The sequence below is a fragment of the Dysidea avara genome, chromosome 7 (genome assembly GCF_963678975.1).
Source record: "Dysidea avara chromosome 7, odDysAvar1.4, whole genome shotgun sequence".
Taxonomy (NCBI): Eukaryota; Metazoa; Porifera; class Demospongiae; order Dictyoceratida; family Dysideidae; genus Dysidea; species Dysidea avara.
In genome coordinates, this window is record NC_089278.1 from 34252298 (window position 1) to 34270392 (window position 18095).

The 18095-nt window shown below is 37.1% G+C and overlaps 2 protein-coding genes across 6 annotated transcripts in view; one reads left to right on the forward strand and one right to left on the reverse strand.

The window, feature by feature from the left end:
• The first annotated feature begins 11787 nt into the window (after positions 1-11787).
• LOC136260560 (ATP-dependent DNA helicase RecQ-like) lies at positions 11788-16715 on the forward strand. 4 transcript variants are annotated; one of them, XM_066054350.1, is made up of 4 exons: positions 11788-12170; positions 12282-12431; positions 15912-15961; positions 16017-16715. In XM_066054350.1, the coding sequence occupies exons 1-3, from the start codon at positions 11898-11900 to the stop codon at positions 15942-15944; spliced, it is 456 nt and encodes a 151-aa protein (XP_065910422.1). In that variant the 5' UTR covers positions 11788-11897; the 3' UTR covers positions 15945-15961; positions 16017-16715. The 4 variants fall into 4 exon arrangements, 2 of the variants coding, with proteins under 2 accessions (XP_065910422.1, XP_065910421.1); XR_010703612.1 differs by having other exon boundaries at positions 11789-12170; positions 12282-12767; XM_066054349.1 differs by having other exon boundaries at positions 15912-16715.
• LOC136260559 (uncharacterized) overlaps positions 15837-18095 on the reverse strand; it is a 34808-nt gene continuing 32549 nt past the window's right edge. For both annotated transcript variants that reach the window (XR_010703610.1, XR_010703609.1), the window contains exon 5: positions 15837-16228. The gene's annotated coding sequence lies outside the window, so the exon portion shown is untranslated. The remainder of the gene's footprint in view (positions 16229-18095) is intronic.

The following is an 18095-nucleotide window of genomic DNA, read 5'->3' on the forward strand; positions in this document are numbered from 1 at the left end:
ACAAGCAAGTTACCCTGTAGAGAGTTCATCTACAAGCAAATCAACCTGCAGAGCAATCAGCTAGAAACAAATCACCCTGAAGAGAGGTCAGCTACAAAAAAATCACCCTGTAGAGAGATCAGCTAGAAACAAATCACCCTGAAGAGAGGTCAGCTACAAAAAATCACCCTGTAGAGAGATCAGCTAGAAACAAATCACCCTGAAGAGAGGTCAGCTACAAACAAAACACTTTGCAGAGAATTCAGCTACAAACAAATCAGCTTGTAGAGAGATCAGTTACACACAAATCAACCTGTAGAGAGATAAGCTAGAAACAAATCACCCTGTAGAGAGATCAGCTAGAAACTAGACACAATGTAATGAGTTCAGCTACAAGCAAATCACCCTTTAGTGAGTTCAGCTACAAACAAATCAACCTGCAGTGAGATCACCTACAAAAAAGCACCTTGTACAGAGTGCAGCTACAAACAAATTACCCTGTAGAGAGATCGGCTACAAACAAATCAACCTGTAGAAAGATCAGCTACACACAAATCAACTTGTAGAGATATCAGCTACAAACAAATCACCCTGAAGAGAGATCAGCTAGAAACTACACACAATGTAAGGAGTTCAGCTACAAGCAAATCACCCTTTAGTGAGTTCAGCTACAAACAAATCAACCTGCAGTGGGATCACCTACAAAAAAGCACCTTGTACAGAGTTCAGCTACAAGCAAATTACCCTGTAGAGAGATCGGCTACAAACAAATCAACCTGTAGAAAGATCAGCTACACACAAATCAACTTGTAGAGAGATCAGCTACAAACAAATCACCCTGTAGAAAGATCAGCTACAAACTACACACAATGTAAGGAGTTCAGCTACAAACAAATCACCCTGTAGAGAGTTCAGCTAAAACAAATCAACCTGCAGAGAGATCAGCTACAAATAAATCACTTTATAGACAGTTCAGCTACAAACAAATTACCTTGTAGAGAGATCGGCTGCAAATTAATCAACCTGCAGAGAGATCAGCTACACACAAATCAACTTGTAGAGAGATCAGCTACAAACAAATCACCCTGTAGAGAGATCAGCTAGAAACTAGATACAATGCAAGGAGTTCAGCTACAAGCAAAATCACCCTTTAGTGAGTTCAGCTACAAACAAATCAACCTGCAGTGAGATCACCCACAAAAACGCACTTGTACAGAGTTCAGTTACAAACAAATTACCCAGTAGAGAGATCAGGTAGAAGAATTCACCTTGTAGAGAGTTCAGCAACAAAGAAATCACCATGTAGAGAGTTCAGCTGCAAACAAATCACCCAGTAGAAAGATCAGCTAGAAGAAGTTACCTTGTAGAGAGTTCAGTTACAAAGAAACCATCATATAGAGAGTTCAGCTACATAGAAATTACCACGTAGAGAGTTCAGCTAGACGAAGTCACCTTATAGAGAGTTCAGCTACTACGAAACCATCATGTAGAGAGTTTGGCTACAAAGACACCACCATGTAGAGAGTTTAGCTGCAAACAAATCACCTGTAGAGAGTTCAGCTAGAAACAAATCATCCTGTAGAGAGACCAGCTAGAAGAGGTCACCTTGTAGAGAGTTCAGCTACAAAGAAACCATCCTGTAGATAGTTCAGCTACATTTCAAGTCACCCAGTAGAGAGATCAGCTGCAAAAAAGTATCCTGTGGGGCATAATGGGCCTGTAATAAATATATGTATATGATTTGTATAATTACTAATAAAATCAAAAATAATTGAAGTACTAAAATTCTTCTTTAAGTTATTTTCTTCTTCCTGTAGTAAAGAAAAAAACACATGGGTTAAAAAAGCCCCAAAGCCAGCCATAGGCCGGCTTTGCAGTATACAAATACAAAAAGAAGTGATATCTAATCAAAAACAGCCAAGCTGTTAAAAAAAGGTGCGGCCCCCAAAAAGACCATGTTGAAAAAAGAATTGAAATCCAAGGTGGCGGCCAAGAAATGGCTGTGATGGTAGGTTAATGGTTACATTTTAATAACAACAATTCAGGTGAATTTGGTGCCAAGACCAAGCGGCACAAAATTCACCCGAATTGGCGTTATTAATGTAACCATTAACCTACCATCACAGCCATTTCTTGGCCGCCACCTTGGATTTCACATCTTTTTTCACCATGGTCTTTTTGTGGGCCGCACCTTTTTTTAACTGCTTGGCTGTTTTTGATTAGATTGTAGTTACATAAAGAAACTACAATCTCCATCTCAAATAGACAAAAATCATCCTGGACAGGTGCTTAAATAGCTGTTTTCAAATGTTTCTATTTTAGTGCTATACATAACCTCAAAAAATACCAAAATAGTAACAAGAAGTTGCTGTGTCCAGAATTATAATTGCAATTTGGTGTCCGACAATTCATCAAGTTACCACATCTTGGAAACAGTCGATATCTGTAATTGTAGGTCATAAAAATGTAACCTGCTAATATTACAGGATATCTACAGGATATCTCAAGCATAGTTCTATCAATCACTACCACAAAAGTTGCATGGGAAGAGGAGATGGAGGCATCTAACGAACATCCTTTTGTCTTAGCATCATTTTTTTGGACAGTGGCATTCGAAGGTCACTGCAGCCACATGATATACCAAAATCCTTTCAAATTTTACACATGGAGGTCATATTCATAAGTCTTCATAATAGTGCCATAAATGATTGGCTCTCATTACTCTTCTAGGAAATATCGCATTCGAAAACTCATGGTGGTCGATAATACCTGAGCTGCTCTATGTATGTGGCTTGACAGTGGGATTGGAAAAAGCAGCTAACAAAAGCATAGCTAGCAGACCATATAACTCTGGATGATTTTAACAGTTAAATTTGATTACTGAGCCAGTGTGTTTGCACTGGTAAAACATCAGTCGGAACCTGCTGCCCTTTGCCGCGATAAGACAGGGGTTTTCTCACATCCAGTAAGTGCAAAAATACTAATATAGCTACAATACTGATTTAAAAAAAAAAATTTATAAAGGCTTTACAGCACAAGTGCTAAAGGTCTGTAGGACTCCTGGTCCTACAGCCTGTTTAAAGTGGTTACAGAAAGTATGTTTGAAAATCTGATCATACCAATTAGCTGCAAGGGATCGTCAGACTAAACTGTCAACTTCAGTCTCGGGCAACTGTTTAGCAGACAATGACTCACTCCGACGTCTGTGACTAACTTTGGTTTTTCGGTTCCAGAGGGTTTTTCTTGGAATAGATCTGGCATAAGGTATATGTGGGTATTATGAGTCACTTAAGATAAAAGCATTCTTATCACCTAATAATGTGACCCCAATTTTTCATACTACTTGTAGGCAAAGGTGTACTCATGAACTACACTATCCTAAAATTCCAAAAATTGTCCTACCATGTGGTGGGCTGTATGATCTTTTCTCTAAAGCACCGTAAGTGCTTATATTACGAGTCATATGGGGGTATTATGAGTCACAATATTTATTACTTCATAAGTTCATTATTTTATATCCAATTATGGTAAATATTGTGGAAATATTTACAGGCACTCTAATGGCATTCAAAACAACATAGTAGACTTTGTTTTTGCACTTTATATCTTCATGCTCCTTACTACATGGTGAGAGGTACATGCAGCTAATCTGAAGCAGTATTCCTGCTTAATGAACCATGTTATCTCTTAATTGGTTTTGTGGTTAGCTTATGATCACTGTCTATGTTGATCTGAAGTAATGTCATCCATTTCGTCCTAAATCTACAGGATTTAACCCTCTGAACACATTTTAAGCTATGCGACCCTTCATACAGCCTGACCCAAAAAACCAGCATATACCTTATGCATACCTTAGCATACCATAGAATAGATAGTCTCGCTGGCCATGGGGGTGAACTAGCACAAACTGTACCGTATAAGTGTAAATATTTCGAAGAACAATATTTCGCAGAACAATATTTCGAAATTGAGCAATGTTGCAATAACATTTTTGCGAATCGTAAATTAATTTCAGTTGTAGCTAGTTACCAGTAACTATACGGTACCACTAGTAGAAATGGCGCTGTGGTTGACAGCATTTTCCAGATGTGGACATGAGACCAAGCATCGTGACAGCCAAGACTCCGACTCATCATAGCTTCCGTACCATCACAATGTATAAAATAGTTAATTGACATTAATCCACCTGAAGGATGCTTACAGCTAACAAACAGTATTACCAGGGGTCATCCACTCCGATTCACACAGTTGCAAACCAATGTATAGACTGCTATACTGAAATATTCATGTTATCCTCAGACTCTGGAACAGCTTGACAACTAATGCAGTAAAATCAACTAGCCTTGAAACTGTTATATTAAAAGTAAATTGAACATGTAACTACCTTAATACTTAACTACTTTTCCCTTTTTTTCTTTTTGTAAATTATACTCAATTTTGAGTTTGTACAGTAATGATAATAAATAAATAAATAAATAATGGCAGTCTGCACAGTAGTTGTATAGCTAGCTAGTAGGGATTATGGAGGTTTTGACCCATAAGGAGAAATTTAATGGCATATTTAGAGTTGCAAGAAGTGGTTCCCAAACTATCCCATTATAATGCACACTGCAAACATTTGCTATAACTTTACAAGTTTACTACTTCCAAACTGTTACCATTTGCATATGTTACCACAACATTCCTTATCATTGGTATGTTGTATGTGGTTAATCACGTGGTTGTTAGGTGCTTAACCACAAGTGTAATTACCAATCACAGCATCGTGCTATCCTCTCTCACATGTTTATGTTGATCATGTGTGATAGAGAGTAGCTGAGTGAGTGAAGAAAAATGTGCCTCACTATGTGTGTACATTATTACAAGTGGATTTTAAAATTGCACTATTTGTTCTATTAACAAAAAGCCTACCATTTTTGATAGTTTTATTTTGGATGCCACCACCATAGTATACAGAATGCACCATATAAGGAGGTGGGCTTCTGAAATACATAGGTAATGACAGTAGCTGTTACAGTACACTGAATGCTAAGAAGAAAGTAATCGTAGAGAGATAGTAGTATGTGCATGGGTGGTGGTTTGTCACAACAGTATTGTAAGTGCCTTTATCACAAATAGCAACTTGCCGTAGGATTAAACCCGATGCACAGTGCTTTGTAATTCTCTACACTATTGTCCTCTATGTATACACCATAGTGCTTGTTGTTACACAGAAAGAAGAATTGCACCTTGTACATGTACCTATAGGATAAAAGCTCTTGTGAAGGGCAAAGTACTACACTACGTATAAGGCCAAAACCTTTTTTTTAAATGGGTGACCTTCATTTCTTGTAATATTTCTTTCCTGCCACCCAAGAATATCACCCAAAAATTAGCCTCACTTTCCCTGGCAGTATATGCACACTAAAAGCAAACTAGTGAAGGTCACTAGCTACTATTTAAATGCCTGCCACAATACTCACTATTCTTGTGTAGTGACGTCCACTACATTGTAATGAAGGTCCTTACACTGAAAGTGTAGCAAACGTCACTACAAAAGTAGTGAACATAACTGCACAAAAATAGTGAGTATTGTGGCAGAAATTAGTGGTGAAATTCACTCAGTAGCAAGCTACTAATTTTTTACAGTGTAGAGGTATTTTGAGACACACATATAGCTATTTACAGATCATGTACGGAATTGCCATGATAATCAGTTCATGAGACTCAATGGAAATGTTACTTAGTTAGTTACACTTTAGTAGCTATACCAGCCCTGGTTTGGGTAAAGGAAATTGTTAGTATTATGGTTGTTAGAAGTTGTTCATAGACAAAGTAAAGGTTGGAAGTTGTTTAGTAGCATAAATGAAGATTATCTGCAGTAGCTATAGCTACTTTGAAGAGAATTCAATTTTTTTTTGCTAAGAGCCAAATGCGTGATTCACTCTATGATACAAGGCGCAATTTAAAGCAGGCTCCTTACACAATACTGATAGCTATAAACTGTTTAACAATATATCTCATGAGTCCAAGGACTAATATAACTGTATGTTGGTAGCTATTTATCTCACTACTATTGATGGTTCTCTCTCTTGTCCATCAGTCAGTCTTTACTGGCAGGGTTTGAGATGCCACTAGTACAACGCCCAATGGCTTACCAGTAGTTATTAGCTACGCAGGGCCGCCCAGAGAAATTAAGGGGCCCAGGGCAAAGAGTTAAAGTGGGGCCCTTCACCCAAGTTGTAAGTTGAAGACCAAAAAAAAAAAAAAAAAAAAAAAGGTCACAACCTGCTGACAATGACAATAACTACCCATCACCAACCACATCTCCTTATCTATAAGCTTGCTACACTGCTCCTCTGAAGAATACTGTGACTGCTCTATTAGAATATTTAGATCTGACTGCTCTATTAGAGTATATCGATCTTTTAAACAGGTATTCAGGGTGCCCTTCATGGGGCCTCCCGGCCCTGTAGCTACGTAATTGTAAATTAATCCAATATACCTGTTCTCAGATTTTTTGAAGGACCTCTATAGGTTAGGCATAACCAAGCTCATAATTGTTTTCAGAGTGACCCCAATCCTTCCATTTAATTATTTTATTGGAATGGATTTTCTACTAACTGATTACCGATAGACATGGCGAGATATTTTTAGATAGGGAGACTCTGTTCCTAAGCTAGGTATAACAGTATGCAAAGCACACTTAGCATGATCTCTAGTACTAGGGATCTGGGGGCATTCCCCCCCACAGGAGATTTTGAAATTTTAACCTTATAAGATCAAATCTGAGGGAAATTTTATGCACCGAGACTGCTCTGTTAGAACAAACAACTGTTCTATTAAAGTGAACTCTGTTTGTGCAAACTAAAATCAATCTGTTTGCCCTCCCCAGTTTGCTACACCTATGATGTCACCATGTTTTCTTCCAACGTTTTCTCTATAATCTATAGTTGATTTAAAGTAGAAGAGGACATTTTAAAGCAAACAATTTACAAACATATTAGCCTCACACAAGTGTCACAGTTTAGTAACCACTTGTGCATGCCCTATCTTTACAAGTGATTCCTCAATAAATTTCTGAATTTGAAGTTTCAGAAACAACATAACATCATACTGTAACTTGTTTATACACTAGCTATTTAAAAAATTAAAAGGAAGTAGGGATCGATATAATACACATGCTACAAAAAGTAAGGAAACAAGTTCAAAAATGTTACAGCTGAAATGAAAAATGATCTATGCAACAAAAAGTAAGGAAACAAAATCAGATGGCTAATTGCTGAAACGAGACACATTTTATTCCCAACTTTTGGCTAACATCTTGAAATGAGACTATCAAATTAGCCAAAAGTAGGGATTAAAATGTCTCATTTTAGCAAGTATCCATCTAATCTTGTTTCCTTACTTTTTGTTGTGTGGATCGTTTTTCATTTCAGTTGTAACTATTTTGAGCTTTTTTCCTTACTTTTTGTATATAGCATTATAATATTATTGATCCCTACTTCCTTTAAAAATTTTCAAATAGCTAGTTTGTTTACTTTTTATGCCCAGCTAGCTAGCTATATTACACTCCTACATAGTACAAATAGCTTCATATGTGATAAGCACCTCTAAAATAATTGTCATTTTTGTCATTAAAGCTATCATGGAAATTGTTAGTTAAGGCTTCAACTGCATTTCTAAAAGCCTAAATGGTAAGATTTAACTGTGAAACTTTGCTGGAGAGTTTATCATTAAAAGTGGAAACCCCTTTTAAAAGACTGTATCCATGCACCCCCGAAAGGGTACCTCGCAAATCAAATAACTAAACTGGTAAGACAATATAACAACTATACAGCGTTAATAAATGCTAGAGACGACTCCTTGACTACTAACCTAGTCTCTGGTCTTACAGCACACTTTGTTACAATCACATGTTCAGGCAGTGATGAGCCACAACTATCAAGTATTGCAACTATCAAGTGCCTCAACTATCAATTATCCTTCATGAAGAACAATAAAGGCTTGAACAATGAACAGCATAGTGCAGTGGACAAATCATGATCGAAACAATAGATTCATGAATCCACCATCATTACCTTGGTTGTCAGAAATTTATGGGGCCATACCTGGGTCTTACAGCAGGCAGACAAAAGTTAATGCAGGTGAATTTAGAATTTAAAAAAAATTCACTGTACATCAAATCACTTGACTTTTCACTTCATTTAACCAAGGTACAGCATCATTACAGTAGTAATAATGCATTCCAGGTGGTTTTTTCGGTTAAAATTTGTTGCAAGGTTGTTTTTAAAGTGCAAAAAATTACAGAGCCGTATGATTTTTTACCGATCCCTACTTATTAAGTACTACCATACTTAATGATAATAATTATATTAACCATACATTGTCAACTAGAAACTAATTACTGTATATGCTTTAGTGTTGTTTTAGTTCTAAGGAACTAGAACTAAATCTAGTTTTAATACAGCAATTTAATTCTAGTTCTAGTACACTAGAACTGAACTAAAATTGTGGTCTATTTTAGTTCTACAACTAAAACTAAACTAAAATTCATTCAAGTTTTGGTTCAAAAACTAGAACTAAACCAAAACCTTTAAAACTTTTAGGACAAGAACTAGAACTAACTAAAAGTTTTCTCAAGCAATCCTACATAAAAGGGTATTGTACACTACAACCACTTAACACTTTTCTTTGAAGATGGTGATGCCTGCAAATGCTACCATAAAACATTGTTATTCAGCATTAATTCTGCTGATTTAGGTTATTTAAGCACAATTCTATTAGAGCTTTTGTTCATTTGTGCACAATGGCAAGTGGAAGTTGTGCTGAACCAGGTGGAATGCCTAAGTCAAGTGGAGTGTGGAACCACTTCAGGTATGATAAGATCAAGGACAAAAGTGTGTGTACTGTGAAAAGTACTGATAGTTTGATTTGTGGTATATAAAAGAATTTAAAGGACAATATTCTATAAACTTGATGAAGCATTTGAAGACATGCCATACTGACACTTATAAATATTTTGAAGTAGCTGAAATTGAAAAGACAAAGGAAAAAGAAAGGAGAGGTTCTTCTAGCCAGTGAAACAGTCCTCCTTGCCAATACATAGTTTAGGATCTAAACTGTTTTTTTTTTGTTTTTTTGTTGTTTTTTTCTCATAGACTATGTATTAGTATTATATAGAATAGTTATAACTATTACTTAACAAAAGATAAAGTCAGTCAAATGAGCTAATCCTACCCTCTGCACAAACAAGGTCAATAGCTGCAGACTCTTTAAAGCTAAAGCGATGGTAGGAAGATCTAGAACCTCTCAAACAAGTGATGGCTGCACGAAGTAGTGAAAAACTCAGTTCACATCTTAACCAGTGCAGGGTCATGCTGTAAGACTGTCCATTTTTTTCTGACAGCAGAGTGGCTATTCTCTTGTACACTACTGTGGTCAGGGGTCCCATGCCTCCAGTACATGAAAACACTAAGGGAGAGAATGTCCCATGCTCCACCTCACGGATCCTTTCTTCATATTTCCTCTTCTTCTCTAGCTCCGCACGCCTGTAACACTGGGGTAAAGACACTGAACAGTGTGTGGGAGCAAAAGGATTAAACACCTTTACATCAAAGTATGCCTTCTGACCGCATTCCCAAAAACCATTGGCCACAACATCAAGACGGGCCCCATCCTCAACATTAGCTGATCTATACTGAAAAGATTCTCCTGAGAGTGGCTGTAAGGATGGTTCAACTTCAACACTATGACACAGCTCAGTTAATAACCCAGCAGTAATGTCTCGAAGCTCGTTATGACGGACTATAGGGAGACCACCACAGGGACAACAAAGGGCATGCTCAACAGAGAATAGCTTGCCACACACACAGTTGGAAGGCAACAGTGGTGGTCGCCAGCCATATCGAAGACACAAGGCGTCACGAAAAGCACCTTTGTGTAAACAAAAACCATGGTCAGATAAAGGTAGAGCAGCCACCCAGCTAGAGGAGCGCTTTTCAGAAGATAACATGATCGATCTATGTAATGATGGTGATAGCACAGGTAGCAGAGCATCACGGGAGTTGATGATAGACTAGTGATGTGTATCCAAAATTGTTCTCCTTGCAAACTGTGCAGCCCTAACAGCAATAAACATAAGGCTATTATACATTTCATCTTGCAACCTTTATGGATGCTAACAATGTACCACTGAATTTAGTAGATAACAGTGAATTTTGTGCATTAATTGAAGAATTGGATTCTCAGTACAGTTTGTCTCATCGATATAAAATGGGAAAAATCTATCAAAACACCAAATCTAAAGTTTCTGGAAGTCTAGGGCATGCTACCAAGGTTAGTATATGTGAAGATATCTAATACTAAAACTAACACAAACTAAAATACTAACTAAAATTACAGAAATATGGGGTACCAGAACTAATATTAACTAAAACTATGGTAGAATTGAGATACTAGAACTAAAACTAACTAAAACTATGGTGGAATTGGGGTATTAGAACTAAAACTAACTAAAACTGTAGGGGGCTATGGGAACTAGAACTAAACTAAAATGAATTTGCTGTACTAAAACAACACTAATATGCTTAGCTGTGATCTCCAAACTATAACCAGAAAAAACTTTGTGAGAGGAGCATAAGATCAAAGAGTACAGGTATTTACATTAAAAATCCATGGAAACTTACTCTTATTATCATGTATGACAAACATGCACTTGCTCCCTTGATTTCAATTAAATGAGCAATCCAGGAAAATAAATCTTGGCTATATACAGATTCAATATATCCCACAATGTGTTCTATGGTCTCTGGTATTTATATATATGATACACCTATGTACTTGAGTTACAGGAAATGTTTTAGAAAATAGAGAAGTGCTAGCATTGCTGAAATCTGTTAGATAAGGCTATAAAATCTGAGTTTGAAACTAGAATTAGCCACTATGGATGGTTTCCACATAGCTAAGAAAATATTGACAGCTATTTTACCTACTGAGGTCTACCATGATAGGGCCCTGTTTTCAATTGCAGCCAGCTATCTGTGACAAAATTTATCTCTCAATTTCATCTGCTACACAGTCATTAAGCTTTACATTATCAGACAGCATATGTGTGGATAGCTATATATACAAGCAGCTACTCCTTTTCCTTGAAAACTGTATCACAATCAGGGGCGGATCCAGACTTTAAAAAGGGGGGGTTCCACTTTGAATGAAATTCAACTTCAGCCTAGCTGTATAAGTTGAAGACCAATGAAAAAAAAAGGTCATCACCTGCTGACAATAGCTGCCACCTCACCAACTTCCTTATTTATAACTAAATATATAGCTTGCTACACTGTTCCTCAAAATACTACTGTGACTGTTCTATTAGAGTATCTCGATTTGACTGCTCTATTAGAGTATCTCGAGTGAGTGAGGCTTTTCAAAAGGGGGGTTCCATGGAACCCCCCCTGGATCTGCCGCTGACAATGGAACAATCTCAATTGATAACTGCTAATCATTGGATTGACCGAGAGTATTACTTTAAATTGTAATGTTTGGTCCAGTCTGGACATCAGCTTTTCCATCAGATATAATACAATATGGTGGTTGGATATACTGTGGCTTTAATACTATTTCTACAATTGAAATGGCTTTAGAAGATTGTTGTTAGAAGGCATTAAACCTAAACTGATATGAAAGTTTTAGCTATTAATGCATGATGTTGGCCTATTATACATAGGCGTAGGAACGGGGGGGGACCAGGGGGGCCGGTAGTCTGGCGTAGCCGACCCTTTAACGCCGCTCGCTTTTTGATGACTTTGGCGGCGCTCGCTGTAAAAGGGTCTGGTCGCATCCGTATACTGGAGTTGTGCGAGCTGCAACAATAGTTGCAGCACCAATCAAATCGCAGCATTATTAATTCATTGCATATTTGGCGCGTGACGTAGAGAAGAATGGCCGTGTCTTCGCTGAGTTTTGATAAAGAGAAAGCAGAACGACTGATTACGGAGTGTACTCAGAAACTAGGTTATATACAGTTGAAGGATGAACAACTGAAAGTCATCATGGCTTTTCTAAGTGGCAGAGACGTGTTTGCAATTTTACCAACCGGGTTTGGCAAATCCCTTTGCTTTGCCTGTCTACCTTTAGTCTTTGACGCATTCACCAGAACCCATTCATCTATTGTACTGGTCGTAACTCCTTTAAATGCCATCATTAAAGACCAGGTATATTTCATTTAATGCACACTTTGTGAATTAATCATTCAGATATGATAACTGTTAAGTAGAAATATACAAATGGTACCAATTATAAAGTGTTCATTTAAATTTACTTAGGTAGCTAATTTAAAGGCCAGGGGACTAGAAGCAGGAGTCTTGGGCATTGATGATGAAGATGATTTAGCAGCAGGAAAATTTCAGATTGTGTTTTCTTCTCCTGAAATGTTGTTTATGCGTAAGCAATGGAGAGAGATGTTGACATCAGAGGTATACTCATCTCGTCTTCAAGCACTTGTCATAGATGAGGCACATACCATATAGCGGCAGGATAGGGAGTGAAGAGATATAGCTATGTAGTATAGGTGTAGGGCTATTAGCTAGTGATAATGCACCCCACAACACATTTATAGAAAGGGTTTCGTTACTTTCACATCGTTTGATGCCCTACGTAAAATTACGTAACAACACTGCGCTATAGGCGCTTTTATAAAATAATTATTAAGCACACTGACACACTTTATCAAACCTCGATTCTGGGGAGAGGTGACAGCAACCAGTGGCCTGTGATGACGTGCTACTAAGGGGTCTGCCAGGATAACAGAAGTGAGTTATGTATGCATGAGTATGTATCACATCATCACCAAGATCACCACTGTTTGCCTGGTTGTAATGTTTTATGCTACAATGCTATGAACAGAATTCTTAACATAGACATGGTGATAATTCCTTTAGTCCAGATATATTTCAACTTGCCTTGGTCAATTATAGTAGAGGGGCAGAGGCTTAGATTGTCCCATGCAGTTGCTGTGGTGTTGATGGCTTTGCAGTGTTGGTGGCTTTGCAGTGTTGGTGGCTTTGCAGTGTTGGTGGCTTTGCAGTGTTGGTGGCTTTGCAGTGTTGGTAGTTGAACTAGACCTACAGAATCCCCCCCCTTCCCCTTAGAATTGCCTGTGAGCATAACTACGTAGCTAATGGATAATATTATAGTACAATTTCTGAAACAATATTAACTGTAAATTTACAACAGGAAATTTTTTACAAAAGTAAAATTTGACAAATTGGTTAATTTGTCCAATAAGCACCTCAAAAGTCAGTGTGTGTTTAGACCTGTTATTTTTTGCTTTTCGTCAAATTTTATTTCCTCAAAGCTGATTAATAATATTGTGAATTCTTCAAAATTTTCTTTCGTCAGTACTTCCTGTTGTATCTGTAAAAATTTGTTAAATATCTACATACCTAATCATCTGTGCAGCGCTGTCTGCCTTTCATTTGTGACAGTTAGCTATAGTGTGTGGGTCATGCCATTCTACAAGTGTATGTTATATATTACTCCACCATTACTGAAGCTCAAAGCAGCCACTGAAATCAATTTATTGTCATGCACAGTTCTGTATAGGTTGAGTAGCTGTATTGCTTGATTAAACACCTTAAATTAATTTTTAATATTTCATTGAATTGGTTAATACAGAAATATTGGCATTAAATTACATTTGCAATCTTTGCTGATAGTACAGTCTCGTGCAAGGTTTTGTATCCTGCCCCATGTTGTGCGTGCAGATAACCTTTGTTATTTTATACAATTAGGCACGAGCAGCTGTTACTTCATAAAATAAACACAATGGACTGCTTATGTTGGGACTGGTGGGATACAGGGAATTGGGGGATTCACCCATTCACCATAGGGACCCAGGGGCGGATCTAGGATTTATAAAAGGGGGGGGGGCTAACTCAAGGTACTAATCTCTTGGGTAGAGGTGTGCGAAGCATGCTGGAACTAGGGGGGTCTGCCCCAGGAAATTTAGAAAAATTGATGCTAAAATGCTGCAATTCGGAGACATTTCCACATAAAATCCCTAATATTTTCTGCCTGTAGATATTTTATATACTGCCTTTAGATTATAGGTATGGCTCTCTGAAGCATTTTGCTAATGGAAACGTTTGGGTAGGTACAGACAACCAAGAATAGGTGCATGTTAGAATAATAATGTTGAAAGTGGAAAATTTTGAAATTTGAACAATACAAGATTGAATTTGAGAGCATTTTCAATGGTAATTGTGTACCTGAATTAAGTATTGCCATACATATTAACTACACAAGTACATGAATGAAGCCCTTTAAACAGACCAATGCACTTGATTGTATGTATAGGTGCAGGCAGATTTGGAAAAATTCCATAACAGAACCAACTACATGTTTCCAGTGAATGTTCTATTAGAGTAGTTAGCTGACTGCTCTATTAGAGTATCTCGATCTTGTACACCTCCAATGCTGATCCGGGTCCTTGTTGCGTAAACTTTAGCATAAATCCACTGATAATACCTTGGAAAGATGTTTATAAGGTGGTTTTATGAGTATTTGTATTATTAGTGATCATATAATTATGCTAAGACAAAATTTCATTATAATACTCAGCATATTGATCAATTAAAGCCTAAATATGAAGGGGGGGCTTCAGCCCCCAAAGCCCCCCCCCCCCTCCCAGGACCTGTACTGACTGAATATTAAGTAAACTCAAGAGGGTTGTCATTACTGCCATTTTTTATCCAGCATGTGCAAGTTCAACTCTTGCTCGTGATTAGATATAATTGAATCACTCCAGTCTAACAGTTAAATTTCAAGTACATTTACTGCAAAATGGTGTTACACTGCACACAATCAGTAGAGTCTGAGTTAAAAGACAAACCAAGTGAATCGCCTCGGTTGGTAAGCATCAAATCATCCTCCATAATCAGTAGCAAACAAATTAAGGTACAGCAACATGTGTGTGCCTTCAAAATACCAACTATACTGTTACAGTATGTACTAAATTGAAATTGTTTACAAGAACTTTGTCCTGTACACTGTCATTGTAAGGCATACCCACAGAATGTGGACCATGTCAGCGTGTCCAAGTGTGAAGTAATTTATTTAGCTGGTCTGCACTATATTAAACAGCGACAATTCAGCACGTGCACTATTCTCTTTCCCTACATCAGGACCCTTTCCCCCTTCACTAAGGCTTGAAACATGCTATTACTATGTAAAGCTGCTCCTGTACAACTGTAACTACTGTACTTATTAGACTGAAATGTTGTTTAAAAATCCATTGCTTTCGTATCATGTACAGCACAGCGTGTTTTGCACTGCTAGGGACATTAAGTACGTATAGGCTTCAGATGAAGTGATCCAATTCATGTATGGTAGGTTTAAATCAAAGGTAAAGTGCAGTTGTGATTCTGTGTACAGTGAATATGTATGGGGTTTGTTGGAGAGTCAACTATGGAAAGGTTGTGAATAATACTTAATGGTGAAATCGTACTTAAAACAAGTAATGTCCCCTCTATTGGAGAAGCGACAAGTTCCTGGTGATAACAATCTGACTGAGTGTACAAATGATAATTATGAAGTTGTAGATAATGACACTCTTGAACTGTCTAAACTTACATGAACATTATTGTTAGTGTCTATTGATTATGCATTCCCCCTCCCCCCACTGGATGCATCAATAATTACAGACTGTCCAGTATAATAAATAAATAAAGAAATAATGGTTTGGTTCCAAATTCAGAAAAGAAGACCAAATGGTGTGTTTCCTAGTACATATAAAACAGTGAAATTGTCAGACCACATAGGACATTTGAAATAAAAGCTTCATGGTGTTTTAGCAGGTCAAGCATTACTACGAATAAGCCACATTCCATTCATAAATTATTAGGGCTACCATCTGAATGTAATAGAGGTAACATACTGTACATGTTCTGTTACAGAAAGAAGTTACGGTAATATTGGATCTACTATAAAGATGTGATAACAAAGGGTTAGTTATTTGTAAATAAAAAGATGTGATATTTAAACAACAATAATATGATCAGTTACAACATGTACATAAAACTTGGAACAAAAAGTTATTGAGCGATGTACCACAGTCTAGCATCACACTATTGCAAATGCTGCAGCTCTTCAGCAAAAAAAGTCACCCTTGATGATAGAGTTCTATGTACAATATGAGGAGATACTGGCCAATTTCACCTGCTGTGCGAGTAGTCATGACTGACCCACAATTAGATCATGACATCATTGCTACCTGCATTAACAAAAACAAACAAAACAATTACTATTGTATTTCATTTTACAGAGTATGTCTAAAAAAACTTTGCAAAATGACATTTGTATTAGGAGAACGGCAGAATTCTACATGGAAAGTCACTACTGTCATCAAAATGAAGAAGTGAACAAATACATAGCTACAGAAAGAAACTCAGTCATTACTGATGACATTACTGATGTGCGTAACATGCGTATGTGGGTAAAACCAAGTGGGTTTTTCCCTGAATCATCTTGGTGTTGGATGGTTCAAAATTTTTACGTTTTGATTTCTTGTTGCTAGCCCTCACTCTCCATTGTTGTATTTAGTCTTTCATTATATTCTATTCACTTATGAATGTAAGTTTTCAGGTAGTCGTGCTCCTGGACTTACGTATGGTTATTGTCTTGTATCTATGGTTACTAAGTATGTTGTTGGTTGTTTGGTAACAATGGTAGATAGCCTGCTACAGTTGCTAGTGGTGCAAAACCCAGATGTTATAGATTACAATGGGCAAACAGGGTGTGGGTTATTTGGAGTATGGTGGAGGGGTTAGACTGTGACTTCAGAATCACCTGTTTAATTGTAGTGCTAGGCTTATAAAACAAAACACTAGGGGTATCACGTATCACTTACTAAGTCAATCTCAATCTGTGATTGTGGTCAAACTCACAGTCAACAGTCAAGACTACAAAATATCACTACAGTGGGAAATGGGAAGAAGTGTTAAAACTCAGAGTTACCTATAAATGAATATTAAAACTTATGAGATAGAAAAACTTAAAATGTTTCAAAGCTCTGTAACAATTTCACTGTGATTTCAATGATGTATCTTTCACAGTTGTAGATCAGAGGGGTAAGACCAGATCACGTGCACTACAAAGCACTAACAAAAATATTTTATTAAACCATAGTCATACTACCTGTTGAAAGTAATAGATCATACAACAACGATTGTATTGTAATCATTGATGCCTACTGTTACTGTTGACATGAAAGTCATGAGACAAAGTGGCAGTAAAGAGGGGTTTCTAGGGGTCTGGGCATACTCCCCAAGAATTTTGAAACATAAGTGTGCCAAGTGGAAATGATTTTAGAGAATGATTGAGATCTGGAAATAATTAGCAAGCTGAAGGGACAAAATAACTATGCATATAATTATGTGCATGAAAGCATTGATTTGATGAATGTATTGATTTTCAGCTTATAGTGAACTGTAAGAAAGAAATTAAAACTAGTAAGGTAATTTTTAATCAGAGTAGTAGACCATGAAATAGAAAATTTTTGAAAATGACTATCTCAAGATGTATCTTTAGACTTTTAGTCAAATCCCTGTGGTAAATTGTAAAAGAGTTAAGAGGTACAATACGTAAGTACACTTTTCTGTGGTAAACCTGACTATTTTGTCTAAATTTTAGAACTAGCCCAATCACCATTTGCAACTAGCCAAAAGTCATTTACAACTAGCTTTTTGGCCACAACTAGCCCCTCCCCCCCCTTTTAGCCCTTGCCATAACAGCAGCATCTTTCCAATCATGAATCACACCATTGCAAGCAACAAACTAAATAGAGCAAAATATGTATCAAGCCCCTTCCTCAACTTTTTGTACAGGGTCTATTCAGTTCACATGAAATACTTTATAATAAGTACTTGTGCAACATTATTACGCATTCACGTGGTCTTGTCCTACTCCCCTGGTTATATAGATAGGATGTATTAAGAAATTTTAAAGCACAGGACTGGTGTGTTTGGTAAATGGATATAATAAACCTAAATAGCTTCAACACTTAAAGTAACAATGAAGGTGTACGGATTTATATCTAGCTGGCTCACATGGCCCAGACAGCAGCTTTCTTGGTTTACTAT